Source organism: Idiotropiscis lumnitzeri, chromosome 1 (assembly GCF_059441095.1).
Source record: "Idiotropiscis lumnitzeri isolate Australia: NSW breed Sydney's pygmy pipehorse chromosome 1, RoL_Ilum_1.0, whole genome shotgun sequence".
NCBI classification, from domain to species: domain Eukaryota; kingdom Metazoa; phylum Chordata; class Actinopteri; order Syngnathiformes; family Syngnathidae; genus Idiotropiscis; species Idiotropiscis lumnitzeri.
In genome coordinates, this window is record NC_142391.1 from 19,199,240 (window position 1) to 19,227,051 (window position 27,812).

The following is a 27,812-nucleotide window of genomic DNA, read 5'->3' on the forward strand; positions in this document are numbered from 1 at the left end:
ATGTTTATAATCACGATTTAAGTAGCTTTTGTAAGTGTAAAGAAAACAAATACATAGCGAGTCATTTACTACGTTTTTTTTGTACATAACAATATTGGTCACAGTGTCACAAATTGGTACACTACATTCACCAATGAAAAGAAACACAAGTAGATATGTTTTAGATGCATTCTTTACAATAACTATTTACTAGATTTAAGTCAACAGCAGCTGAAAATATAAAAGTTTGGTCATCTTGGGTTGTTGCCCTTTCAACGCGTCGTCATAATGTTCACGCATTTCACAAGCATACGTCGTCATTTTTGATGACCCTTAATGTGATCAATGTCTAAAACATCGACAATCTCTTAAGGCAGTCCAGTTGATGTCATTCGTAAAGTGTTGAACACAAAGAGGTTAACGGCAGACAGAATTGTTTATGGCGGTATGAACACCAGTTTGTCCAAGCTGCTAATCATCTCCTGCAGATTCATCTTGTTGGCGAGCCTCTGTGCGTCCCGCCGCTCCATCAGCCGTCTCTCAGTTTGAGTAAGAAGTCCCACAAACTGAGACACTGGTAGCTCCTCTGCCTCCTCAGCTGCACCGCGGACATTTTGGACTGTCTTCCTAGCCTGGAATCTGGCTCGGTATGGCTGAGAGGCGGACAAAATGGGAGGCAAAAATTCAAGAGGAGGTGTTGCATGACAAGTGTCCAAGCCATCGCACAGTCTCTGTTTTCTGTCCATTAGGTCCCCGCTCCCAGTCTTCTGCAAATTCTGCAAAAAAAGAACAGCAAATTCTACAGATCGCTACTTTGAAAAATCGGAATTCAGGAAATAATCGGATGGTTTTTATGTTATTACAAGGTGCCAACTTCAATGGAAATGGCGTTTGTATATTCAATTTCAGTTGAACATACGGCGACTGCCGAAGCTGCGTTCCGCTTGGCTAGCCAGTACCCGTCACCTGCCTGCCAAAAAGGCTCAATCGGACTCCTTCTTCGGCTTGACGACATCCTTTACCACCGGTGTCCACCAGCGGATTGGGGGATTGTTATGGTTGGAATGGCTTCACAAGAACTGAGGAATTATGTCGCCAAGCTTTCTTAATGTCTACGTGCAATGCATATAATATCATGTCAGTTGCAGCACAATTGCAATGCATGCGTTACTGAGCACCTGCATTGTTTTCAGTCTCAGCAGGATGTTGTCCAGTTTATCCACAGCCAGTTGCCCGGAGTGACTAGCAACTTCTCCCCTCATGTGTGAAGGCCTCTGAGCGACAGCATCCTTCTCTTGGTAATCTACCACACTGTCCTACAAGCACACGGACACACAAACATTTTGTATTGTGAGGGTTTTGAGGGGTGCAGAGCAAAGAAATGATTGATCTACTTTGTTTATGTATGTCCAACTCACCATCCAGGTCCAGAAAACATTCTCCACCTGCTTCCAATTCAGGAACAGCTCAAGGAGGTCACAAAGTTCCTGCACACCAAAGTGTGTCTAAAACACACACAATAATGGCGGGTTAAGGGGCATCAAAATTTTAACCCATTGAAGACTGGACAGTTTTCTAAATAAAACAAATTGCGTAGGACCTCTAAAGGAGCGACACTTTGATAACTTCATTTTTTTGTAATGACAAATATGCATGTCATATTTTATACACTCAAGCAACATTGCAATTTTCAAATGAGGAAAATATTTTCACACGACAGCTTTAATATACATTCTCATCCAGGTTGCATTTCAAGTGGTAATTGATGTACATACCTCATTCAGCAGAGTGCAGATTCGACCTGAGGAAGATGACCGAGAAGGTTGGCTCGCAGAAAAAACCTGGGATATCAAAAACAAAAAGTAGATCATGTATCAGTTGTATGGAGTCTGCACATTTCATACTAAATTCTGCTTGAAAGAAGACGGCTTCTCCTGCTCACATTATATGCAGAGCTGGGCACTTGACTTTTTTTTTGCCCGTCAGTCCCTCTGGCTGCAATCTTGTTACCGTTCCGGCCTTTTTCTTCAAAATTGTCGGCCCCTGACCCCGTTCCTCCACCGAAAAAAAAATAACGTCCGTGCATGATCCCGCCGCAGGAGAGATGCTAACGGCAGTGCTTTGTTTAAAGATCATTGTTTGTGTAAGAAGAGACGTGAGACAGCAGCGTGCGTTCAAGCGTGCCTGTATTTCCTTATTCTGACATCACTTAACCCGCGCCTCCCACAGGTACGACGGGCCGGACCGTTCCGCCCCGGGAACGGACTGCCCAGCTCTGATGATATGCTGTGATCTAATATTAACCAGTAATTCTGTCCGGATTTTATTTCAGCCTAATAACATTTTCATTTGATGATGAAATTTCTCAGTATTCACATGCACTTGTCAGAGTGTCTTTATATTTGCATAACTTTCAAGGCCTGAAATCTACACTTGTGAGACTGAGAACTATGTATTCGCAACAGATAAACAAGACCCCATTTGTTTTTTCAACTTCAGACACTTAGAGCTTGAAAGAATCATCCACTCACACACACACACGCACCAGTAAATTGATTACATTTTTTGTGCATAGCAAGTTAGATAAGATGCAACATCCTCACCGCGTGTAACAAAGAAGCTCGCTCGTCCTGCATGGACAGCAGCATTCGTCCTTGATGTCTCAGGCAACCAATGAGCCACTGAAGTCTTCTCACTGAGCTGCACTCCACCAGGGGCTCTTCAGGAATCTCAAGTTTCATCTAAAAACCACAGAAACGTTTGATTCAGTCTCTACAATGTAGTTGACATGGATTGCATCGGGTTTCATTCAAGTTGCCCTGCAATGAAAAACAATAATCATCTCAGAAGGCACCCATTTTGCCATTTCCTGTTTACTGAAAATGACATCACAGTTACTGTCGCATGACCAAAGTCAGAAAGCAGGTGAGCTGTGATTGGTCGTTACCTGAGCCCTTAGGCACTGTGATGTCACTTACCAACGAGAGCAAGTGACAAAATGGCCGCCCCCTGAGATGGCTAAAAACCGCTTAATTCAGAACCTAAAAAGGCAATATTCATCAGAATGTCGTGTTTAGACAAGTGAAGGCGCAAAGAACATAATAAGAACATTTTTTATGTGACTTTAAGACCTTTAAGGTTCCAAGGATTATGCAAAAACTGAATGGCATGTACTGTGTGTGAATGTGTGCGTGCGTGTGTGTGTGTGTATATCGTGACTGTACCGTACTGTACTGACTTACAAGAATGGGTGGGACAAGTGTTTTGTCCAGTTGTTGTACTCGTCGGGACAAAAGTTTCTCCAGCGTACCAGCAGCCAGCAACCAGCCAAGTGCCAGAAGGAGTTCTCTGCTGGAGACTCCTCCCCCCTCGCTTCCAAACATCCAGCCAGCATAGTAACCACTCTGCCACAGGCCTGTTCTCACCCGCTTCTTGCACTCAGGGCTAACTACAGAGGACAGACGCCATGGAGGGAAAACGTTAATCAGCCTTACAATAAATAGATTCTGGTTCTGACAGCCCCTGACGTGTTTACGTTGTTAGAACATGAAAACTAGGGTTGGGCATTGTTTGAATTTTAACTATTCCGGTTCACATTCCTCATTTCGATTCGGTATCGGACATCACTTGGAAGGGCCATTGGCCACACCCAAATCCTTTAAAAAAATAAATAAATAAATTAAAAAAAATAATCACTGATATTTTGTTTTATTCACTCAGTTTTTAAACGATAATGTATCATATATACAAGTACATGTAACGCCAGTGGGCTTGGCTCGTAAGACTACTTGCATACAGAAAAGGATTGACTATGGGAATAATTTCACAGGTCACCAGAAATAAGTTTCAAAAGATATATTGTAAATATTTATTCAAGTTATATCATTTACAAAGAAATATTTGTTCACAAAAAAAGTTTTAGTTTTGACGACCTCATGAAAATAAATTTACACACTAGACGAGTGCAAATGAATGCACATGTTACTGAGCTCCCAATGATGGGTTAATTATCAAAAGCAGAGGAAATTGGCAACCCTGTTCAGGTTAGCAGCAGGCACAGTATGAACACAAAACAGTTCTTGTTGAGGAAATGATCATATCTGCATTTTCAGTCACTGGACTCAAGTTTTGGCGGATACAGAAGTGTGTGCGCCTGCAAATGTTCGACATGCTCGGTTGGTAAAGAAAATACAGATGAAAGCGTGTTATTTGCATGAGTTGTGTTAGAGTGAATGGTGATTAAACCTGACAGTTGACTCGACATTTAGTTGTTACATGCGGCATTAGATCATCTTACTGTTTTACTCATCTGATTATGACTTGACTCAAGTTCAAGGTGCTGCAGACTGAGGCTCAGAGCAGGAGGGAGCTCGTAAAAAACAGAGGACTGATTTACCATATTTTCACAACCATAGGGCACACCGTATTAAAGGCCGCCGTCTCAGTTGCGTGTGCTTTTACTGTACTAAGCACAAACAATAGGCTATCGGATTATTGGGCGCAGATAGTCAAGACATGCCTCAGCGCTAAAACAATAGGTAGCATGCATGCTAGCATACGGCAGCTCCGCAAAGGCAAAATTGAGTTAGTCACATGTCATTAGCAGTCCGGCAGGTGCTTGGGCAGCTGTAGGGACAACTCAACAAGCAGTAGATCAGAGACATTCCTGTTAAAAGTATGTCGGGGGAGAGATGTCACTAGTCACCACACTCCTTAAAGTCAGTTTTAAATCAAAACCAAGAGTTTCTAACAACATCAACTGAACAGCATACTAGAAAACAGTGAAAAACAAAACAAAGGAACAAAGAAACATAATTTACAAAAAACATGCAACTCTTATGCCATTCATATCCCAAAAAGAAATGAAATGAACACAAAACAAGGGATGCAAAGCATTCTGGGAGTCTTTCAGCCTGAGCCAATTAGAAGGTTGGTTAGAGAGATGCCGTGAGTAGTGTGCTTTGGACAACTTTTGATTGGTGTGCTTGTGTGTACTTCCTTGGTCTTAGGCAGAGCATCAAAACAAACAAAAATTTTTAAATTTGAATTATTCAGTCAGAATGTTGGCTTCCAATAGATTCTCGAGACTTCATGCCCAACCGTAATGAAAATCCTTGCAGTTTGTAAAAAGCTGCAACTGACCGTTTTTCATCTGTGTGGAGCCAGCAGCGGACAGAGTTCTCGTCTGCAGGATGCTGGCCAGCAGCTGCCAGAATTGATCCTCCTGGAAAACAAAAACACAACAGAAAAGAATGTGTATATATTGCATATATACAATATACAACTTTCTTTATATAACACATTTCACAACAGCTAGAGCTGTAACAAAGCGCTTTGCATATGCTGCAATATAAATTAGCGGGTAATTAGAACACAAATTAGATCACATAAACACAAACAGATACCAGAAGAACCGCAGAACAGTGACAGTCTCATGTTGTGTCAAAAGCTAAAGATTAAAAATGTGTCTTCAAACAAGTTTTAAAAGTGGACAGAGAGGGGGCGGGGCTTGCCTAGCATTTAATGGAAGCTCATTCCATAGGGAAATACCAGCAATAGAAAAGGAACAATCCCCCCTGAGGCAGCACTAAATCCTCGGCACCTCCAGCAGAATGTGGTCCGCAGACTTAAGGCAGCGGGCAGGTGCTTAGTGGTTGAGGAGCTCGGAGAGGTAAGCTGGGGCGAGGCCAATTAAATACGGACAGAAGTATCTTAAAGCGAACTCTAAAGTGCACAGCGAGCCAGAAGAGAGGCCAAGATTGGGGTTTTGTCATCCGTCTTCCGAGATCCAGTTTAAAGACGAGCAGCAGCATTTTGGACCAGTTGGAGGCGCTTGAGGTAGTACTGTCTGACTCCAAAGAAAAGTGTATTACATTAAGAAAAGTGCATTACAGTAATCTAGCCTTGATGTAACGAAGGCATGGGTTACGGTTTATAAATGCTGCTGGGAAAGACAGGGCTTCACTTTAGCCAGCTGCCTAAGATGAAAGAAGCTGGATTGAACAAGAGCCCTGATTTGACGATCTAATTTGAAATCACTGTCCAGTTTAAAATCAATGTTTTGTTGTTGGCTTTAGATGAGATGCCCGGGGGCCAAGGTCAACATGGTTGAAAAGAAGAAGAGCCACTGGGACCAAACACCATAACCTTTGTCTTCTTTTCGTTGAAATTCAAGAAACTAAGTGACATGCAGATTTTGATTTTAAACATTTGTATTTGGGGTAATAACATATTTCGGCTACCCAAAGTTACAACAATAACCATTTAAGTTGTTTTTTCCCCAAATAAGTCACAACACAAATGAGAGATCATCGTTATTAATAAAAAAAAACCAAAAAGAGAACACACTCAAATCGGGAAAGTACCACCACTACACCCTCAGTGACGGTGGCAACCGTATAGTCGTCACATCCTAGCGCACTTGAATCTAGATACTCACCACATTGACTTCGCCAAACTTCGCCCGTCGAAAAGTCTCCGGGGCAGGGACATGTTGGAGTCCGGTGGCCGTCAATAACTGACATAACCTTCCAATCACCTGCTTTACCTCCACATTCGCTTTAAGACGCTGCATTACGCCAAAGAGCAAAACATGCATTCATTTCAGAAAGACATGTACTGTAAAACAAGATGAGTTTGTTCCTTCTTCTCTTGAAATTCTTGGCAAAATAGGACGTTGTTCGGGGCATTGCTGCCCTCTTCCGGACGTTATTATGACACCCACTTTCACTCTCTCCCCGTCTCCCTCCCTACCAACGTTATGTACAGTACGTGCCCATATACACTTCCATGGTCGATGAGTACGTTTAATGTCAACAACTATTTAATTATATCAAAATAGCGAGTCTATAGCAATGAATGAATACAGTTGCGCTCATAAACTGACGCACCCTGGCAGATTTTGTGCAATATTGTGCAGCCTAGCTTATTCCCCCTCACCCAAAAGAAAATAATTAAAATTTTTAAAAAAGCATTAGTCATCAGCCAAAACACATTTTATTTTGCCGCCGATTCAAACTAAAAGGCATCTTATATACAGTTCTCAAACAAAACAGCAATAATAAGATGGTCCCCTATTCAGTCTCGGTTGGTAGTAACTTGAGAAAAAAAACTTTTGATTGATGTTAATTGACATCAGAAGCTTTCATTTTCACGTTTCGATTTTATAATATCGAAAGTATCAAAATATTGATACTCATTTCCTATACTTATTTGCTAGCGGTGATGCATATTTAGGGAGAGATCCAATATCAATGAATTACCAACACTTTTAAACTAATCAATTCAATTAAGGTTGATGCATCATCAAATTGTTAAATCGCAATTACATTTCATTATAAGTGTTTTTGTGATTTGTGTTTTAATTATTTAGCAGTTAAAAGCAAGCACGTAATTAGGACAAAGTTTACTGGCAAATAGAAAATAATACTCATTCATTGTTAATGTGTGGAATTTTCTTAACAAAACAACTTAGCGAACACTGAGTGATCACAGGGAACCAATTTTCCCCAGGCTCTGTTCAGAAAAAAAACATGCAAAAATTAAATGAAAAATCTCCCTTCATTGCGCTACTTTTCAGAATTTTTTGTACAGTAAATATACGCGTGCCTCAATACTATCAACAAATTATTAAATATTTGAAAAGCCAATTCTTTTTCAAGTAGAATGTGTTTAGGGAATCCAATACAAAAAAACAATGTGTATCCTCATCAGTACAATTCTTCTCTTTTTGAAAAAAAAAAAAAAAAAAAAAAAACAACTGGTGAAAAATATAACAAATTAAATGTAAACTCTCTTTTTGAAAAAAAATAACAAAAACAAAACAACTGGTGAAAAATATAACAAATTAAATGTAAACAATCGCCAAAAAATTTAAGTTTGGGGAAAAAAAGGCACCTAGCAGCAGCGCATACAAGAGCAAAACTGAAATTACTGCATTGATTATGCCAATATTGATACTGACTCGGTATTGACATTATCAATACAATATTTGGATTGATCAGTCTGCCACTAAAATTTGTATTTACACTAGTGGATTTAAATCAAATGAATGAATGGGGTCGAAGTGAAATAATTACATCTTCAAATCAAGTATGCCTTAGTTTAGGTAGGTGCATAGATTTTATTTCAGCTGGTTTGATACACGGGTATTATAGTGGACCTCAGAGGAAGCTTTTCGAGAATCCAGTTTCCCAACCTTTCCCCAGGCACCCATTTGACCTTGGAAATATCTTACTTAAAGAAATTGTCACAAAAGATTTAAAAACTGAAATAATTAAACCCCTAATTGACTTACTCAATGTGAAATCTGAGCCTACTGAATTGGACACAAAGCTAATGAACTGGCGGGAAGTCAAGAGTTATTGTCATGAACGAACAGCATCAGCTGGTTACACAGGTTGCTTGGAACTTCTGCCATTGAATGGAAGAACATTTAATTGTTCTGCCTGTCACTACATGTTGCTGGCATAGCTGGATAAACAAAAATATACTGTAGTTGTAATTAATAAACAATCATTATCAGATACATTTGGAGTAATTGAGTAATTTCCCGAGCACCAGCGATGATCTCTAAAGGCAAAATAGGGTGTCACGGCACCATCATTAGGAATCATTGGTCTAGATCCAGTGTGGGAAAACTACGGCCCGGGGGCCACACGTGGCCCGTTAAATGTTTTAATCCGGCCCGCCGAATTCTGAAAAAATTAAATGAATGAACCTTGTTCATGTTTTATTTTCTAAATACTGTGGGGTGTCAAAGACATATATTTTATTGTAATGCTTTTGTTCACTTTCATTTAAAATTAAATGTATCTTCTCAGATGAGGTGAGGTTACCAAAACACTGTATCCATCTGCTCCTGGTCCGGCCCCTCTGTCAAATTTTAGAACAAGAAATTGGGGCCCGCCAATCAAAATGTTTGCCCACCCCTGGTTTAGACTGTAAATGTGAACATGGAGTTCTGCAGACGCTCTTTTCAGTTTGACTTCTTCAACATACTCGCTTCCCAAGTCACGACTATCAAGCTGGGCTGAATTTAACAGATAACCATTTGGCAAAGGATTCTTGTTAAATGCGTAGTCAGTTTGGACACATTATTCATGGGCATGTTGAAAAGGATGAAGCTCAGGCATTCAACCAGAGTATATGAGAGATGGTAAAGACAGAAGCATAACGGCAAATGGCTGGTTTGGCATATCAGATTTTCCAAAAGAAATTTCAAAACGATGACTTTCAAAGAGAACTCATGTCGTTTTGTAGCCTATCAGTCGTCATCGCCACCTCCATCTTGTTTAATGACTGGAATACCTGGAAACACAAAACGGTAACGGTCACAGTAGTCACTGTACAAAGCAAGCATACATCAATTGGCATTTTGTCTCAACATGCACCATTTCTGAAATAATCGTTTCTCATTTGGCGCTCATGCGTAAATGCACCCCCTGTGACCTTCCATGTGACCCAGGTAAATGGATACAAAATGGATGAAAGGAACTGACAAGACTACATATCGGATTTGGTGGCCCCGGTCAAAGGTTGGAGTGTTACATGTCCGCCATCTGCAATTTGCTGAGTAGCGTCGTTAGCTTCTCTATTAATGTTTTCCTTCAAAAATAATCCCTATTGTGTTTTTTGTCAACGTCCAATTTTCCCAAGTTTTGAAATGTCAAAGCTAAATATGGATCACATTACAAATTCAGGCAATTACTTGTCATAATTAATTGTATTGAGATTTTTTGGGACTCAGGATGGAAATGAACTGACTTCAATATGGGTGGCTACTTCTGCGGAAATACATTACCATCCAGTTTTGTCAGTCTGGGTAATCTTTTTGTAGCTTCATCCATCCATGTTCCATCAGGTGCGTGTTTTTCTTCTAGAGGGTTTCCCACAAACACCAGATCTACAAGGCATGGGAGATCAGCCAGCTTGGAAAACTCTCCTTGCAAAACAACAATATTTTGGAAATAAAATGAAATCATGATCAGAGGGGAAAATACGGTTCGACTTCAGCTGTTTGCAAGTCACGTATGTATTGAGTGTAGCTCACCCCAATCTTTGACAAGATTGTTAGACATATAGAGCACTCTTAATTTTTTCATCAAATGAACACCCTTCATTTTCTCTATCAGGTTGTAAGAGATCCACAACTCTTCTAATGTGTCACCAACTGCATCCTGCAGGAATCCAGACACACAAGACATTTGGTGCACTATGAATATTTTTGCACAACAACCAAGTAGAAAATGTTGCAAGTGGAACAAAAAGAAATAACCACAATATTTATGAAATCCGATGTGTATGCACTCACCAGCCCAGTAAAGGCCTTGATATTATTTCTACCCAGTGACAAAATTTTCAAATTTTCTGAAAAATACCCCAAAACAAAACAATGTTAAGTCTCAAATCAATTTTGTGTGTCCCTGCACATAAATGTGCTTGTAATAAAGTCCTTACTGAGTTCTCCTAGATTCGTTATTTTGTCGATGCAATTTGTGGACAGACACAGCTTTCTGTGAGTGATATAGCACAAAGGAAAGAAAAGAAATTGACAAACAGACGTGAATAGACAGACTGTCAGATGCTGTACATACAGTAGATTAAACTTGCATGTTGCTTGAGAATTTTCATGTAAATTACTCACTCGCAATTGGGGATTTTGCCAAGAGTAGAATCCAACTTTTCAATAGGAGGGATCTGACCAAAGAGCCGAACAACTGTGGCCTCGCCGCTCTTCTCTCCTGTCTTCTCCTCCTGAACATACAGAAACACAAATTACACACAAGTATACAAATCAATTTTTGCTCCATGTTTTACAAGCTATTATCAAAGCGCTGATTCACGTTTACAGCAAATATATTTAAAAAATAATTGTCTTTATCTCTCTTACCCATTTGGCCAGGGCTTCTTTTATTGTTGTTGCTTTCCCCTGGAAACATGACCAAAAAACAGATTTGGTTGATTTTCTTAAACTGCTCAGAATGAACACAAACACACGGTAGTTACAGCAGTGCTTTTTTTCCGCTGTTCTACAATCAAATATAATTGTATTTCCACTCGAGTAGTAGTCATTGAAGGCATTATTGTTGGGTTCCTCATTTTGATAATTAAAAAAAAATCATCACAAATTGTTTTCTTCTTTTTTTAGGTTAAAGTGTTTTATGTATTGTGCTCCTAAGTTAATGTTGCTGAAGTCAATTTGAATTTGTTATTATTTATTGATTTGGTTTAATTTTATTTTCAGCTGCAAATGGTGCAATAAGTATGTCAAAAATGTTTACAGCTTAAACACGGATATTATTATTTTTTTGAATTTCAGGCAAAGTGATCCACTTCAAATATTTCCTTATTCTTTTAAGTTGAACTATATCTTTATTTTTTTTACGTTAACAAGGATACAATGTTATGCAGAGATGTACCTATAACTATTTTATAGACAAATGCCATCATTTATAGTTGTGGCGGAGAGTGGGTGAGTTACAGTAACGCCATTCTCATTCATTTCATATGGCGTGTAGACTTAATGATGTTATTTTTCTATGACGTTCTACCAACCAATTTACAGATAGAAGCGTTAATGTGTTAAATGAAAAAAAATAAAGAAAAACATCGGCGATAAATTACTTACCACCATTTTTGAAAGGTTGCTCCGGTTGCTGTGATACAGTAAACAAACAAGCTGCGCTTGCGCAGTAGAGCAGACACAAATCAAAAAGATTGTTATTACAAACAAGGAACATAACCTGCTATCATTTTGACCTCGGAGTTGCATGTGAGGTTACCACTGATTTTCTTCCTGCGTCCCAGGCAAATAAAGAACGCCGTCGGTTCTAAAACCTTATGATGTCACCTATGCGATGGCATGGCAATGGTTCCGATGCAATGATGCTCATGAAAGACACTCTTCGAGCGGTCGTTATAACGAGTAGTATATATACTTACAAAAAGAAAGAAGAATGAAATCATTCGAGAAGCACACGTTTTACACACGTCCGAGTCTGCGTGTGGGATAACGCCATGTCGTAATTTAACAGCTTAAATGTATTTTTCTGGCACTCTCGTAACACAACTGTACCGGTGTTCTGAAATTCCTTCCTACCCATGGAGACGTCCTACCAATGCCTAGTGCGCATGCGCACATCCGATTCGACTAGAAAACAGTTGTGCGCAATCATCTTAAGAACTATTTCGCTTTGTGCGTGTGTGTGCAAAATTCCATTTCAGAATTGGTCTGACACACAAATGCGGGCTTACATGTTTGCTCGTGCTTAGTGGGATAACATTCATTTTATACGGTTTTGTTATCTAAAAATAAAATTTCTGTAACTGCAGGGAAAAAAAGAAAATTATTACGTTGTAAGCTATAGTAAAAAGTGTTCCTTTTGTGTGCGATAGACTGGTCAGTTTTGCATTCAGAGGACAGGTATCCCTTTCAGCTCCGTTTCATTGTTTTATTCTGAAATGTTGCAAATCGACAAACGGAAAATTGATGAATTTCTTTCTGCTGCATGTGGAACAGGCTGTGAAGGGATAACATTCAAATGTATCTTCCATTTAAAAAGAAAATAAGCCTATCGCCTGCGCTCTATAAAAAATGGGGAATATCAACTTGGATTTTTTTTAAAAGTTTTTTTCATTCAGACATTCCAAGTACATTTTACAAGAAAGGGTTTAGAGTAAATTTTTACTTGTTTATTGAATTAAAAAAACAAGGGAAGACAGTTTTTAGTTTAACTTCGTTTTTTAAATTCATGTATTTTTTTAATAGCACATTTCATACACAAGGCGGTTGTGGTCTCAAAGTGGTTGAGAATCAAAGAAGGCTGAAGTGACAGCTGAAACTGTCAGCAAGGTAAAAGTGTTTTGCTCTCTACCAAAAAAAAAAATGCCTGAAATTGCCATTTATTCTGCTCGTACTGAGACCACATGATATAGTGGGTTGGTTTTCCGATGTTGTCATTGGTTAGGCATGCACACTCACGTGCACATGCACATGCATCACAATACCCACCCGAACTCACACCTGTTCGACCTGATGCCCTCTGGCAGGCGCTACAGGTGCATCAAATCAAGGACTAATAGTCTGAGAAACAGTTTCTTTCCAAGAGCCATCTCCATTCTAAACTCTCACACACACACACACACACACACACACACACGACCACCCCTACCTTGCAGAACAACAACGTGATGTGTTTTTATATATCCTATCCAGTATTATTTTCCATTGCACTAACTATTCTTTTATTTATCTAATTTATATATTTATCTGAATTATTGTTATATTGCACTGGAGAGGGGAGCTCTCTAATCTCGTTGCACACTTGAGTACAATGACAATAAAGGGATTTCTGATTCTGATTCTGATCACAGCAGTCAGTCAGACAGAATACATGCAACACATCACACGTTTTTCAAAATGGACTGTAATCACACCTACCTTTTTGTGAATCGTTATCATAAGCAAAACAGTTGAGAAAACAGCTTCAAAGTGCTTGTGGCGTATGTTGTTAGATTTATGCCACAACTACGTAAGCGTAATGTATATATTAGTGCTGTCAAGCGATTGCATTTTTTAACTATTTAATCACAAAAAAAATCAGTAATTGCGATTAATCACATTTTTTCTACTTTTATTTTTTGTGAGGCTTTTAACAGGTATTTGCTTGAATAATATATTGTAATTATTGTAAAATCACCAAATATGAAGTGTGTGATCTTTCAATACGATCTAAACTGAGTCATCTTCCAAGCACCACACTCCAGCAGTGTTGGTTTGCAAGGCCCAGTGGTAACTTAAGCAAAGTGTTTTGTTCTGAGATCATGTGCAAAAGATGTACAGCTAATTTGGAATTTGGCTTTCCAAGTTATGCAAATTATATATATATAATGTGTATATAATTGTAGCACAGTTATCACGCCTGCATAGCAAGCGTAAATCAGCGTTTTGTATGCGTAGAGGAGAGACGCCGTAAGCGTAAAACCTATTTTTGTGCGTAAGCGTGGAGGGTATTTGACATTACGCTTACGTAATTAGGCATTAATCTAACACCATAGTGGCAAAGAACACTATTCGAAGCTGGCTTGAAATTTCCTCTCTTTGCCAGAACGAAATTGATCCATTTATGTGCCCTATTTTTTGGTTTTGTCCACTCAAAAAGATGCTTCCCAGAGTGCAAACAATGCATCGCCACTCAGTCCTGATGTATTTCGCAGAATAACACAACAACAATGTCAGTTGAGCACTAAGTGCCACACAACAGCGACTGGCAGCTCATGGTTCTGCGTGTGACGTAATTCCCCAAGAATACCGGAGATTGACGAACAAAAGCATTTTCGTTGTCAGGGCGTTACTATGGGTCTAACTATGAATCTAGGACGTTTGTGTAAAAAAAAAAAAAAAATCTTAAATCTTAAAATAATTACTAACTACAGTGGGTCAAGCATACTTCAAACATGGTTTTTAATTTTTAATTCAGTCATAAGCACACACCATAAGAAATGTATTGCGAGATTTTGCATCAGCCTACGCAAAATTATACATTTTTTCGATATATTCCACATTACTTGTTTTAAACATCTAATGTGAAGCATCTCCATTACTATTATACGCATTGGTAACTGGTAGTTCTTTAAACGTTCGGTCCTAGATCTTAAATGTGGTTCTATGTTACCCAAATCATGTGCAAAAAATGTGCTTAATCTGGGGGAAAATTAGTGCATTTTTAAACGTCAGACATTATATCGTTAAACTAAACAAGTTTGATTTTTTTTAACCGGAAAATGGACCCAAGAGATTTGAAAACGAAGTGTCCGCACGCGCGCGGACATGCACGCGCAGGCAGTCGTCCTCCAGAGGTGCAGCGGCAGCTAACGCTCCACAGCACTGTTTCTATATATGTGCTGTCACAGTGCAGACAGCGGTTGTAAACATGGCGACGGACGGGATGGTGCTCACCAACCACGACCATCAGACCCGAGTGGGAATTCTGACAGGTAAGAAAGTGTTGGAGGAAACGTAATTAAATGCCCCTAAATTGTACAGGCATGTGCCGAGTCGCCGTCGTTTGCAGCTACTCGACGGTGTCACGAAACTAGCTGTTTCCACCGCAGAGCTAGCCGTGATTAGCCAGCTTGCTAGCCGGTTCCGTTTGCTGTCATTGGTCTACGTTAGCAGCTAGCTGTTTTACAGGACAGACAGATGTTGAATACGCTCTGAACGGAGGTCGTGCTATTCTCTATTGATGTTTGCGATGCGTTTAGTCGACGTGAAATGCAATTACTTAATTCAACACAATTTTTAGATGCATTCACGATACTATGGCAAGGTATTCTAATCTGTGCCAAGCGACAGAAGGAAAGTGGACGCTTGGGAAATACTTTCAAAATGAAGGGGTGTTCTCCCCAACTAACCAGTGTTTCAATGAGCCTCAACATAAATTTGTTCTTTTATTTTGAAGATAATTGCTCCATTTCCCTTGGAGCTCTATTGTCGTTGCTACCTTGATGATGGAAAGTGATATAATTTCTAGCCGTGCAACGACTGTGCAACCCACCAAGCCTATGAGCTGCATTATTCATGCATTTTTTATTTTTTTGCAGATTTGTTGCCTGCTTTTACGGATGTATTTCGTTTTCATGACCACGCTGTCACTTTGACAGACGCTTCGTCTGTTCTGCCTGCCTAACCTAGAAAGAATTTAATCTGTTAATCATAAATCGTGCGCTTTCACATTTAATTAGCAGGCAAAGCCGTCACCAGGGCAAAATGAATTCTCTTCTGCAGGTTGTTTAGCCTGCTTCCCCAAATCGTTTCGCCGATGTTTTCCATAGAGTCGTGAAGAGGATAGATGGGGACTAGTGGCGAGTTGTGTGGCAGTCACCAGTAGGCCTCCTGCCTTCTCTCCAAGGCAGGAGGAGACGTGCTCAAAATGCTCAAAGAGGATGCAAGCCAGCAGCTGAGTGTTGTAGTGATTTTGACGAGGTAGCGTTTTGTATGCAAAACCCTGCTGACCGGACAGTTGAAGCTCACACTCATGTCAGTGCAGTTAATGATCCAACCATGGCATATATCACCTCGACTTAAAACTGAACAAATACTGTTGCAGCTTTGTTGGTTTGCAGCCAGATATTTGGGGACATTTGGAAATATTTTGGGCCGTATCAATTCAATGCTCAGGGCTCCCGTTTGCAATGGTCTCGTATAATTTTCTCGTTACAGTACCCATCCCCTTGCTAGTTCTTGAACACAGAATCTGACATGTGATGGGGCTGAAATACTTAAGCAGATCTGAAGTCAAATTCAGTGTGTCCTTAGTTTGCTATGGAGTAACATTCCTATGGCAGTTACAGAAACCAAGTTTGTACACAAGTCACAGAACATGCATTAGTTAATTGCTAACCTATGCTGGCCTAACATAATCAAGAAATCCTGATCGTATTCTTCACATTGATGTCATATTATATCTGAGTGTTGTATTTTTAAATGAGAGTTTTTATCCAATCAGAATTCAGCTAGCTCGTGTTTCGCAGGCAGCTTTTACCATACCAGTAGCACGCACTATTCGTCCGAGCCCTTCAAATACCATCGTGCGGGCATCTGTTCTGTCAAAGCCAATGAGCTTTCAGAGTTGATAGACAGTTGCGATAGCCAATCCGATCACGAGTTGGTTACAGTGAGCCTTCTCGCTGGCCATACGCGTTTTGTGATTGGATACTCACTTGTGAGGGGGGTGCGCTATGCGGCATCAACACACCCGGAAGTCGTAATTGGCAATCCTTCTAAAATCTAAAATATATTCTTGCTTTTTTAAAACCACAATGGAGATTCCTAGTAATCTGTGCACATCGAGGTTTTTGTTTGTGCGTGCTCGCGCAGGTGTTATTTGGTTCACGTTCAAATTTTGTGGAGTCTGTAAAATTTCAGGTTTGAGCGGTGATGTGAAAAATAACACAGGCCAAAGCAATCCACATCCTTTATTTACACTTAGGTCATAAGTAAACCAGAGGAACAATACCACACGTCACCTAATGTCATGTGAGTTGAGTAGAAAAAGAAAATACAGTCTCAACTATTGCAAACGCGTGAATCTATTGGCAAGAGTGCTTGTCAACTGGCGGCAACCTATACAAAGACGCTGCCCAATGATGTCACGTCTATGGGCATCATACAGTCAAATAAGTACAAGTTGACAGTAAATTTGGTAGATTAAATTTTACTCTAAAAGACTAAATTTGCTCCTGGTAAACTAATTAATATGTAAGACTAAAATACTCGGCGTAAAATTTTCAGAGAAACTTTAACGCAAAATATTTAATTCTCAAATTGTACTTTGTTTACTGGGTCCACATTTAGTGTTTTTAAAATAAAACGTACTCTCACAAATTAACTGCGTAGTAAAAGAATCGCCGACATAACTTTACCAATTTGTCCTTCAAACAGTCCTTGAGCTGTTGCTGCATTGTAACAATTTGGTAGTGTTTGTTGGATTGCACCTCAACAATAATTAAGAAGCGGTAAAGCGTATCTCCAAAAACTAGCTATCTACTGGGGATTATGGCGGCATTAGTCGGCGAACTAACGTTTATTAAAAAAAAAAAAGTTTTTGGATACCCGTGTTCATTGAAAAGCAATCGCACATGTGTTATGATGCGGTTACGGTCACTCGGCGACCACGTACCATTTGTTTATAACCTGGGCAATCTCAGCACTCAAAACAATACAAAATGAAGTGAAATATGTTTTCAAGTCTTTATTTTAGTACTTAGTTTCAGAGAATGAATACAACTCAGCATAGTGTATATTTTTGGTTCCATTTAAAAGACACTATGCTTTTACACATCAATGCAAATTGCTTTTATGGATGGCTGCAACACCACACGAGTGCGCCAAGACAGGCATGGCAGCGTAAATAAATAAATAAATAAATGCATTAAGGCTTTGTTATTGATCAGCATAGTTGAGGCTGGGTGCAAGTTGCTTTTGTTTACCTGTACTTGTTTTTCATCAGTGTATGTCAAGTAAAAATATTAAAATTGTCCCTAAATAATTCTATGAACAGTTGAAAAGAAAAATGTTTGATTTTGACAGTTGACTCTTGCTCGTTATGTAGACAATTGACCCCAGCATAGCACTTGTGTATTCACAAGTTGGCAGATTTTTTTCCCCTTGATATTTAAATATGATAATAAATATGATAAAAATATTTTTAGGGTCCTTTTGGAAGGGTGAGTTATTTCCACAATTCCCCCATTTTTTTTGTGGAAGAATTCTTCGGGTATAATTTAGTTACATTTTTAATTAAATTTAAATTGACATCTTTTTTCCCCAATGTATTTCAATGGGTGTAACTTATGTGCCGATTTTCATTATTCACAGGCTGGCCCAGTCCCTATCCCCCATGCGGGGGTCAGCTGTATTATCCTTTATTATTAGGGTTGGAAAAAATAGTCAACCAAGCCGACTTAAAGAAATAGTCGCCACATTTTTGCTCTGATAATTTCTGGGATTCATTGTATTCCATTCACGCTGACATTTATAGGCTACATCGGTCCCCTGTGCACTCGTTCATGACCTTTTTCACAGTCTATTAGCACCCTGTTTTGGTGACAAGTTGACACTGCAGTCAGTGAGTTTTTTCCGCATGGGCACGTCTTGTTGTAATGTTGCCACAGTAATTAATTCATTTAACAGTCGACAAGTCGTTTATTTAGTTAGCGCTTTGTTTTTGTGTGTAAGCTGCTTTGTCTCCCGCTTTTCCAGCTGTCTGTAAGCGTTGGTTGTGGCGAAGGAAATGCAATTATTACTTGCATTTTGCTTGGAGTACCGACACGTCATCACAAACATGGTCTTCAAGCCCAAACAACACCACAAAACCACCTGGATGCATCCACGATCAAAGCACTTCCACTTCTTGGATTATGTGAGAATGCGACAAAAACATTTAAAAGATGTATTGGAAATGAAGTGCAAACTGCGAAACATATAACACGATAATCCAATCTAAAATGACCTTTGTACTAAAGAAGATTTTGTGAAAAAGTCAATCACCCAACCTGAATGTGATGCTGCTGCAAAATGAGGAACCATATCAAGAGTTTCAGAGAAGAATAGATGAGATCCATCCGTTTTGCACATTACTGATTGACTTGAGATAATATGCTTTTTTTTTTTAGTCAGTGACAGTTGTTTCAAGAACTTGGCTGAGGACAGGAGTGGAGTCAATTTGAAGGACCTGGTCCATGATCCGTCACTGTAAGTCTGCATACACACTAGCGCAGACTTTTACAGATTGCTCTAATTTCCTCTGTCACAACCTGCAGGTTAGGTGGGGTCATCGCAGCGTATAAAATCGTTCCAGATGAGATCGACGAAATCAAGGTACGTGACTGCTTTGGTGCACATGAAGTCGTAACGCCGCCACCATTCAGCAGATTGCCAAGAGATGTTCAAACTCTTCTTCTTTGCCGCCGCTTCAAGCAACTCCTGCTTAGTTACTCGCCAAACAAACGCAAATGACACATGTGGTGTTAACCTGATATTTAGTGTCCCATGTGAAACTAGCATTCATTGATATTAAGCCGAATAATACCTACTAAGACCTGATCATGTTTATGGGCTGACATACAAATTCACGCAACTGCCCATGAAATCTCCGCTCTAAGTGGCAATTTTTAATTCTGTGACTGTGTTTTGGACAGGAAACTCTTTTGGAATGGTGTGATGACCAGGAGCTTAATCTTATTCTCACGACAGGAGGAACTGGATTTGCACCTCGTGATGTTACCCCAGAGGTACTCGTACATTTCCTCTCTGAAAAACCTTGATGTATTGTTTTTTCCAGAAGTGTAATGTTTCAGTTTATTGGGGCATTGACTGATTGCCTTTGAAATTCCACCGCTAACTGAGTTGACTGCCTTAACTCTGAATATTATCAGTGACGATTGCTCTGAGGCTACGACATAAGCTCTGTGTCCTCAAAAAGCACTGCCCCCACCAAAAAAAGTGGTGAAACATGTACTGCTATGCGTACATTTTGACTAAAGACGCACAAGAATACTTTGCACTTTACACTGCCGGACGCTGGCTGTAAAATGTGTTGTTCCACTGTGCGAAACTGGACGGTCATTCAATTATTGCTGGACTTTATCCCGCCTATCGGACGCTCAGCTGTTGGTGCATGCTGATCTGTCTGAGGCGGAGCTGAGCTTCTTCTCATTTGAATGAGCAACAATCGCCACTGAACACGATGTCTACTTTAATCAATTGGCGCCTTTCTCACCTTCTTGTAGGCCACCAGAGAAGTGATTGAGAGAGAAGCTCCAGGCATGGCTCTGGCCATGCTAATGGGATCTCTTAATGTTACACCACTGGGCATGCTTTCCAGGTGAAGATTTGATCTGATCTTTTCTAATCACACATTACTCATCTTTTCCCTGGGAAAAAAAAAAATCTCTTTTGACTCTAGCTTGTTTGGCGCGTGCTTGTTTATCTGTTGTATTTTGATTCCAGGCCAGTGTGCGGTATCCGTGGTAAAACTCTGATCATTAACCTGCCAGGGAGCAAGAAGGGCTCTCAGGTAATGTATGATTCTGTTCAATCTGATTTTCTGCTGCGTTAAACCCATCCTTAAAGGGTGAATTCACTTAGAGTGGATATTCAGGGCGTAAAGTTGTATCTATTTAATCGATGCATTGATGTCTGGCCCCTAATCTAGCTCCATCGATAGGCGCTGAACTCAAGCACATCGATGCTGGCCACACATTGACATCATTTATTGAAGTTATTCATCGATCGAATCGATATAATTCCAAATAAGTATTGTTACACCCCTAGTGGAGATGAAAAGTCTGTACCCCCTTGCTCAAGTGCCAGGTTTTACATTCCCCACCGGTGTTATTAGCATGAAATTCCTCTCAGCGGTCTTTGTGGAACTCTGGCTCGTTTTTTGTTTTTTTTTCTCACAAAAATGAAAGATGTAACTTGTGGCGTTGCGGTGCTTACTTCCATCACAGTACATCACAGGACTGAAGCTGAACTGCAAGCACCTTCCTTGTTACTCTTTAGCTGTTTGATTTTGCACCAAATAATATATAAAATAGCTTTAATATTTTTTTCCACAACATTTCTTTTGAAGGGATGTGTATACATATTGCCACTATAGTGTACCGTTTGGATGGCCAGTTAGACGATAAACTATCTTAAATGCCCTGGAAATTAGTTTTCAAATATGTGAAATAAAGATTCATATAAAAATAAATGCAGTGGCACCTTTTAAAGTTGAACAGAATTGATAGTGGGATGCTGGCCAGCCTCTTATTTTATTTTTCCAAACGGGGAACAATGTAGAGTAAATTGAATAACCAGTTACAAAGTCTCCATCAAACAGTTTTATGACAAGTGCTGAAGCAGTGAAGGCAATGGAAGGACTGAGGAAGAAGCAATGTCACAAAACTGTCACATGGATGCCTGTTTGTTGCCAGAGTTTAATTCCCATTTAGCTCGACTGTCATGTGCTCAAAGCACGTCCGAATAAGTTAAGTACTGAAGCTGCGGGCGCCGACATAAACTGTAAGGTCAAGACAAGACAGACTCACAGCCTGAGGAGTTGCTCATTTTTGTTTTGACTAAATGAGTTAACTCAAGAGTTGAGCTATGTTGATCAATTATTAGCAAATCCATCTGAATCTGAAATGGATCTTCTCAAGAACTCAGACTGTCTGCAGCAAATATGCCGAGTTGCTCTTTTGACTTCACTTGATCCTTTTTTCCGCTGCTTAAAAACATACAATTTAGCTACTTTATCTAATCAACACCCGTGCACATTCATATGTACATTGGAACTTTGTTTGGTGGCTAAGAATAAAGCTCTGCTTGCATTAACTGTTTTTATGACTGAAAACCTATGTGTACATTTTTATGCTTTCTGCTGCTTTTCCAGGAGTGTTTTCAATTCATCCTTCCTGCTCTGCCCCATGCCATCGACCTGCTGCGTGAGGCCACGGTCAGGGTTAAATCCGTACATGCCGCACTGGAGCAGCTGCCTTCTCCTTCTTCTCTGCTGTCCAACGCACACACCAACACGCATGCCCACTCACACACGATGGAGCGCGGCACCCAGTGCGAGGAGGAGGATGATGATGAGGAGGACGACGACCGGCGGCGAGCTCGACATGCACACCACCACCATCATCACCATCACCAGCATGGCTCCTCCCACATCACCGCAGCTGCTATTGCTGCAAAGGTAACAGACTACGATGTTGCTCTTTCAAACTTGATTAGTGAAACTTTTAGAAATCTTTTGGTCATTGCAGGGTGGATAACAAAGCTATTAAGCCAAATGCAATTGAGGAGTCTGCAGGCTTGCAAAATTATTGGACATCCATTTGATTTGTCTTTAGCAACAGGGAGTCTTTGTTTGTATATGCTGCACCAGGAATGACACAATTATTTACACTGTAAATGGTTTAAGACAGGCGTGGGCAAACTACGGCATGGGGGCCACATGTGGCCTGTTAAAAGTTTTAGTCCGGCCCGCTGAACTTGAGAAAAAAATTAAATGAATAAACCTTGTTAATGTTTTATTTTCTAAATACTGTGTTTTTTCACAGACATATTTATTGTTGTAATGCTTTTGTTCACTTTAAAAAAATAAAAATTAAATTAAATGAATTTTTTTCTCCGATGACGCGAGGTTACCAAAACACTCCATCCATCTGCTCCTGGTCCTGCCCCTCTGTCAAATTTTAGAACCCATTGTGGCCCGCCAATCAAATAGTTGGCCCACCATTGGTTTAAGATGTGAATCTTGAGAATGCGGGGGTCCTTGATTTACAACAAAGTTGCTTTTCTGTGGAACCAGCCAATCACTGACCTTCGCTAACACAGTTGGAAAGTCATAATTGTAGTACAGTTCATATTTGTTTAACAAACACTGCTTGGCCATGAATATTCAAATGATTCAATGGCAAGAACAAGACAATAACTTCTCATACAAGTTTGCATTCTTGTACTGCCTGATGACATCTTATGCCGGTCGTAACCTCGAAATGACATTTTTCAGAACTGTTGTAAAAACTGAGGACTCCTTGTACAAAACCCCCCCCCCAAAAAAACGATTATACAGGCTATAGTTTTGAGCAAAGAAGCTACCTCTTTCTCTAGTATGCAATTTTCCCTCTCATTTGCTATGTGACTGAGCTTTCACACAAAATCCCGGAGCATTCCTTGGACCTCGGTGAGCAATGTCAGACTTGCACACGGCGACCAAAGCAATATCACACCTGTTCAAAAATAGAGATTTGGACACGGAAAATTTAGTTTGTAAGAATCAGTTAAGGATGAAGAATTTTATGCCACTTTGTCATGAAGCAACCCCGAATTGTTCGGAAATCAATGGAAGTCAATGTACATTTGGTTAGAATCACATATTTTCAATACATTATGGCTTCAATGTTTGATATCCCAAAATGAAGTGCAGAGTGTCATGCGTGATGCTTTTCGTCAACAATATACAAGTATAAAATGGTTGAAAAGATCCACCATATTAAATGTTATGTGTAATGTTTTGGCTTTTAAGACTTTATCTAGCCCAGTACATATGAGAATTTTCTCAAATTCAAACTCTTTTAATTAGATGATGCTAAACATTTACATTTAACTAATTTTAACTAATTTAAATTGGCCTATATTAGAATGAATACTATATTTAACATCTTACATTTTGTCAAAAATGAGCAAAAGTAAAGGAGGGTGTGGGGGCTCGGACTATTTTTGCGTTGGACATCCAAATGATAATAGCTGAATTTTCAGAGTAAAGATTGTAACTACATTACTCAGTGACACCACTTTTTTTGCACTTATTTTGTATTCAAATAAAAAAAAAAAATTAATAATAAAATCAGGCTAAATATTATTTGGCCGCAAACTGTTGCACCCCAAAACTGCAAATTGAAACTACAGGAGTGTATTTTAATACTCATCTAAAGATAGTCCGACAATTCCTTGCAAAGACAAAAAAACGCACAACGAGAACAAGAGTTTGTTATTTGCTAGTGCTCTGCTTCTTCGCTGTATTGTATGCACTTTTCCCAGAGCAACTGCGGGTTGCCTGACTAATAAAATGCTATTACAAAAACATGAAGCCACATTTTCTGTAACTATATTGGCAGCGTCGACCTGAAATGTGACAACCATGTGCCACCATAAGGCTTTATGAAGAGCCGCTCGCCATATATTGTCCAGAGCGGGCTTTGTACGTGGGGGTGTTTTTTTTTTTTTAGCTTGTGGGTTTAACATGAGTATAGTGCGACAATTAGCATCTTGACATGCGTCAAGAGTCCATCATAGATGGATGTCATGGAGAGAAGCCAGTCACTTTTCAAAATAAAATATTTCTCACCCTCAAACAACAAATAAACCGCAAGTACTGAAAGTTTTTTTTTTTTCTTTCAACTGTGTGGCTCGATAGTTTCAAGCGCTTCAAATTTAGATTGTTGCATTAGTTAGTTCACCTCCAGATGGCAAGTGCATTTTATGCACTGTACCTTTAACACATTAATTAACTTTTAAGACCGTTTGTGGTTTAATGACCCTTTTCTTCTTTGGCCTATGATCATTGATAAAGGATGGTGTTCACACAAACTGGAGGACAAAAACTGATACTAAGGTGTCTCATCTTTCTTCGTCGCAACGTTTTTCTTGGGGGTTCTGTTTGTTGTCCCACCTGGATCAAAATTTCCAATGTACCTGATATGGATGAATATTTCATACACCTGATTCGTTCATGTAAAATGCACGTGGTTTGTCAATAATCCCACCTCATGTCATTCACCTGTTCACTTGTGCCAACGTGTGTCTGTGTGTGACCCGTGCATGCATTTTCGTGTCCATCAGACCAGCCATGCTGAGGTCATGGCTAAGGGGGGTCCCTATCTGCCTGGCAACACACCTGCCCCTCCCACTCATTTCACCTGCTCCTGTACCCATGACCAGCAGGTGAGGCATCCTCACTCTCGCTTCCTCTTCTGTCATTGATCAGCTCATCATGTCTCTCCGTCCGAACCTGCCAATTCATATTTTAATAGGCATATATTGTTGATGTTAAGAGAATGATACATTCCACACAAAGCGGCAGTTATCCTTTTGCGTAGAACCAACCAGTGGCTGGAAGAATACAAGACCTATTTATGATTGTTGTATTGCTTTGAAAAACTCTATTTACAAAGGAAGCTTCGGGTAAACATTGCAAAATCTTGCTAAGTGTTCAATGAGCTTATTTAGTAACTGTCCTGTCGGCCAACTTAACAGTTCAGTGATGAGAGCCTTGAACCCAAAGCTCCATCCATCTTTAGTATTTACGCTCCTTTCTACATTTTGAACAATTGTTCCAGTCATGACTGGGAGTTAATTAGCATTTGCCAGTGTCCTTTCTTTAAGTGTGTTAACTGCAGGTGTTTTGTGTGTTATATAATTTTACCACCTACCTTACCTCCTTCCCCATGGACTCAATTTTTTTTTGTCCCTCTATGAAAATCAAGAGAGCGTTGTGACAATTACCAATTTGTCATTTTGGGAGAAATAGTAGAGATCATCCTTTGGTTTGGGTTCATGTTGTGTAAAAGTCTTGACAATGTTTCAACTGTCTGATTTGACCAAAGTGACGGTGAATTACTGTATCACATGAGATGCAGCAAGCAAAAAGTGTTATGGTACTTACACAATTTTACAGCTGCCAGCACAAACCTCAGTGCATCCATGGGAATAATGAACAATGAATAGAAATCCATATACAGTATGAGCAGATTTTATTTGTCATAAGCAAAATCTATGGAGGATTTATTTGATCATTTCCCATTTATCTGCAAGGTATGCGAGTTTCTCCTGGGTTCTTACTGTCAGTCAGTGTACAAATGACGCGACATGTAGTTGTATAATCTCTTCTGTAACTCTGGAGGTGCTTTGTCAGTCTGATGAAATTACTCAAGTGTCCAATTGCCTAAGACAGTTCAACTTGCAGTAGAGACTTCCGTTTTTGGCATGTTTTACATCCAATTATTACCAACCAGAGCTTCAGTACTTGCATTACTACACTTTTTTTTTTTTAAATCTGTATCAATAAGTATATTTACAGAAATGTTTATGGATATAATTTTAGTTTAAACATTGTTACATTTTAGTATCATGCATGTTTATGTTTAACAATAGACTCAATTGTAGTTGTATAATTTGTTCCCGTTTCAAATAACACAGTATATTACTGTGCAGCAAGCCCAGTGAATTTTAAGGGATCGTCTTGTTGACTATACTCTCTTAACCTGTAGATTCCGGACTCGATCATTTCTCGAGGTGTTCAGGTGCTTCCTCGAGATTCTGCCTCTTTGAGCTCCACCCCTTCTGAGTCACCACGGGCAACACAGGCAACCTCCCGCCTTTCCACTGCATCATGCCCAACACCTAAGGTACAATACCATACAACTTTATTTATATAGCGCGTTTCACACCAGCTGGAGCTGTACACACATACATTCACGTTAACGTAATGTATTCACTGTAGTAAAGCCCGAATCAAAATTTTATTTGTAAGTGGCAGAAAGTGGCTTTTATTTTCCAACAAAGTTAAAGCAAACCATTCTTGCATTTTTGCTCAGACTGTATTGTAGCTTGCCGTGTACCCCCTCTCAAATATTTTTTTCCAAGCATGCGGAACATAAATATTGTAAGATGTGCTTTGTAAAGACACATAATGCTAATTCTGAGCAAGCAAACATGCAAAAACATGTTCCAAAGTTCATATTTAATTTGCTGTTTCAGAACTTACCTCACTAGTAGAAAGCGTGTACCATTTACTTGAGCCACCTGACGTTTGTTATTTTTGTAATGGTTCCTGCCTGAATTTGCGATGATCCAGAGAGTTTTCGTTGTTTACCGGACTTGTTTTTTTTTTAAACATTGATACACATAACTTCCTCCATATGTGACTGTTGGGCCACTCAAAGTTCTTTGACGCTAGCCCCATTGGCCTAGTTCAAATGCCATAAATTAGTATGATGGATTCAATACGTTATTGCTTTTTTAATAATTATTCTGTATTTTGAGATTTAGCCACTTAAATTGATCAATCATCATCAATCTTGTGCTGAACACGTTTTCTTGATCACCTTAAATCCTTCCATATGTAATGTCTTAATCAAGATTTAAAGAAAATGTTAAATATTCACTATTCAGGCAGATTTTAGACTTATATTAGAAAATATTAGGGCGGCCACAAACGATTATTTTGCTCGTCAACCAATCACCCACAGTAGTCGCGATTAGTCGACTAATCGCATCATATATAAATCACAGCACTAGCTTGCAAATGCTCTTATATAACCATCATTAGCTTACGGCTTGAATTTGTTAAGGTATGGACCTATTGCTGTTAAAGACAATAAAGATGATAGTAGAAGAAACTGCAGCTTGTACCAGCATTCCTGACATGTTTATAAATGATGGAGCAACTGAAATCAAAGGCGATACTGTGGCCTATATAAGTGACTTGCTCTCTCGCTCCCTCTTGCTCGCTGTCTCAGTCTCTGTGTGTGAGTCCAGAGGCGGGTAGTGTGTGGCTGCGCATGCTCTGTCTTGACGGAAATGCATAGTGACGTCGTCGTACTCGTTTACGTGCTTGCAAACGCTAGCGACCAACCAGAGCTTGGCTTAGAAGAGAGAATTATTTTCAAGCTATTTTAACTTGTTTTTAATAAGTGTTAAAACTATGCGACTACTGTGATGAATACCAAATCAATCATCCATCCATTATCCATTATCTGAATGCTTCTCCTCACGA

At 39.5% G+C, this 27,812-nt stretch overlaps 3 protein-coding genes across 8 annotated transcripts in view; 1 reads left to right on the forward strand and 2 right to left on the reverse strand.

Annotated features, from left to right (window-relative positions):
* Positions 1 to 50: 50 nt before the first annotated feature.
* tedc1 (tubulin epsilon and delta complex 1) lies at positions 51 to 6,675 on the reverse strand. Its single transcript, XM_088314040.1, has 8 exons — positions 6,419 to 6,675; positions 5,122 to 5,203; positions 3,222 to 3,427; positions 2,583 to 2,720; positions 1,755 to 1,820; positions 1,398 to 1,484; positions 1,158 to 1,295; positions 51 to 755 (listed from the first exon to the last, which is right to left on the reverse strand). The coding sequence occupies exons 1-8, from the start codon at positions 6,575 to 6,577 to the stop codon at positions 417 to 419; spliced, it is 1,215 nt and encodes a 404-aa protein (XP_088170166.1). The 5' UTR covers positions 6,578 to 6,675; the 3' UTR covers positions 51 to 416.
* Positions 6,676 to 7,827: 1,152 nt separating this feature from the next.
* dnal1 (dynein, axonemal, light chain 1) lies at positions 7,828 to 12,086 on the reverse strand. Of its 6 annotated transcripts, none has more exons than XM_088315658.1 (9): positions 11,923 to 12,086; positions 11,609 to 11,659; positions 10,871 to 10,909; positions 10,625 to 10,734; positions 10,438 to 10,493; positions 10,292 to 10,347; positions 10,031 to 10,157; positions 9,782 to 9,922; positions 7,828 to 9,288 (listed from the first exon to the last, which is right to left on the reverse strand). In XM_088315658.1, the coding sequence occupies exons 1-9, from the start codon at positions 11,944 to 11,946 to the stop codon at positions 9,245 to 9,247; spliced, it is 648 nt and encodes a 215-aa protein (XP_088171784.1). In that variant the 5' UTR covers positions 11,947 to 12,086; the 3' UTR covers positions 7,828 to 9,244. The 6 variants fall into 6 exon arrangements, with proteins under 6 accessions (XP_088171784.1, XP_088171948.1, XP_088171648.1 ...); XM_088315822.1 differs by having other exon boundaries at positions 11,609 to 11,664; positions 11,923 to 12,085; XM_088315522.1 differs by having other exon boundaries at positions 11,609 to 11,830; positions 11,923 to 12,085.
* Positions 12,087 to 14,794: 2,708 nt separating this feature from the next.
* gphna (gephyrin a) overlaps positions 14,795 to 27,812 on the forward strand; it is a 30,525-nt gene continuing 17,507 nt past the window's right edge. The window contains exons 1-9 of the mRNA XM_088316245.1: positions 14,795 to 14,976; positions 19,156 to 19,234; positions 19,303 to 19,360; positions 19,681 to 19,773; positions 20,272 to 20,366; positions 20,492 to 20,558; positions 21,921 to 22,226; positions 24,878 to 24,979; positions 26,305 to 26,442. Coding sequence (XP_088172371.1) covers positions 14,913 to 14,976; positions 19,156 to 19,234; positions 19,303 to 19,360; positions 19,681 to 19,773; positions 20,272 to 20,366; positions 20,492 to 20,558; positions 21,921 to 22,226; positions 24,878 to 24,979; positions 26,305 to 26,442 — 1,002 coding nt within the window. The 5' untranslated portion in view covers positions 14,795 to 14,912. The remainder of the gene's footprint in view (positions 14,977 to 19,155; positions 19,235 to 19,302; positions 19,361 to 19,680; positions 19,774 to 20,271; positions 20,367 to 20,491; positions 20,559 to 21,920; positions 22,227 to 24,877; positions 24,980 to 26,304; positions 26,443 to 27,812) is intronic.

What these genes read in the sequence shown, in the direction of transcription:
- tedc1 (XM_088314040.1), bottom strand. Translation starts at nt 6,577, where the DNA reads ATGCATGTTTTGCTCTTTGGCGTAATGCAGCGTCTTAAAGCGAATGTG. An exon ending in AGTTTGGCGAAGTCAATGTG is followed by an intron (nt 5,204 to 6,418) that starts GTGAGTATCTAG and finishes TTTGTTTTCCAG; the next exon opens with GAGGATCAATTCTGGCAGCT. An exon ending in TGAGACTGAAAACAATGCAG is followed by an intron (nt 756 to 1,157) that starts GTGCTCAGTAAC and finishes CTTTTTTTGCAG; the next exon opens with AATTTGCAGAAGACTGGGAG.
- dnal1 (XM_088315522.1), bottom strand. Translation starts at nt 11,752, where the DNA reads ATGCAACTCCGAGGTCAAAATGATAGCAGGTTATGTTCCTTGTTTGTA. An exon ending in AAGAAGCCCTGGCCAAATGG is followed by an intron (nt 10,735 to 10,870) that starts GTAAGAGAGATA and finishes CTGTATGTTCAG; the next exon opens with GAGGAGAAGACAGGAGAGAA. An exon ending in TCAAGGCCTTTACTGGGCTG is followed by an intron (nt 10,158 to 10,291) that starts GTGAGTGCATAC and finishes GGATTCCTGCAG; the next exon opens with GATGCAGTTGGTGACACATT.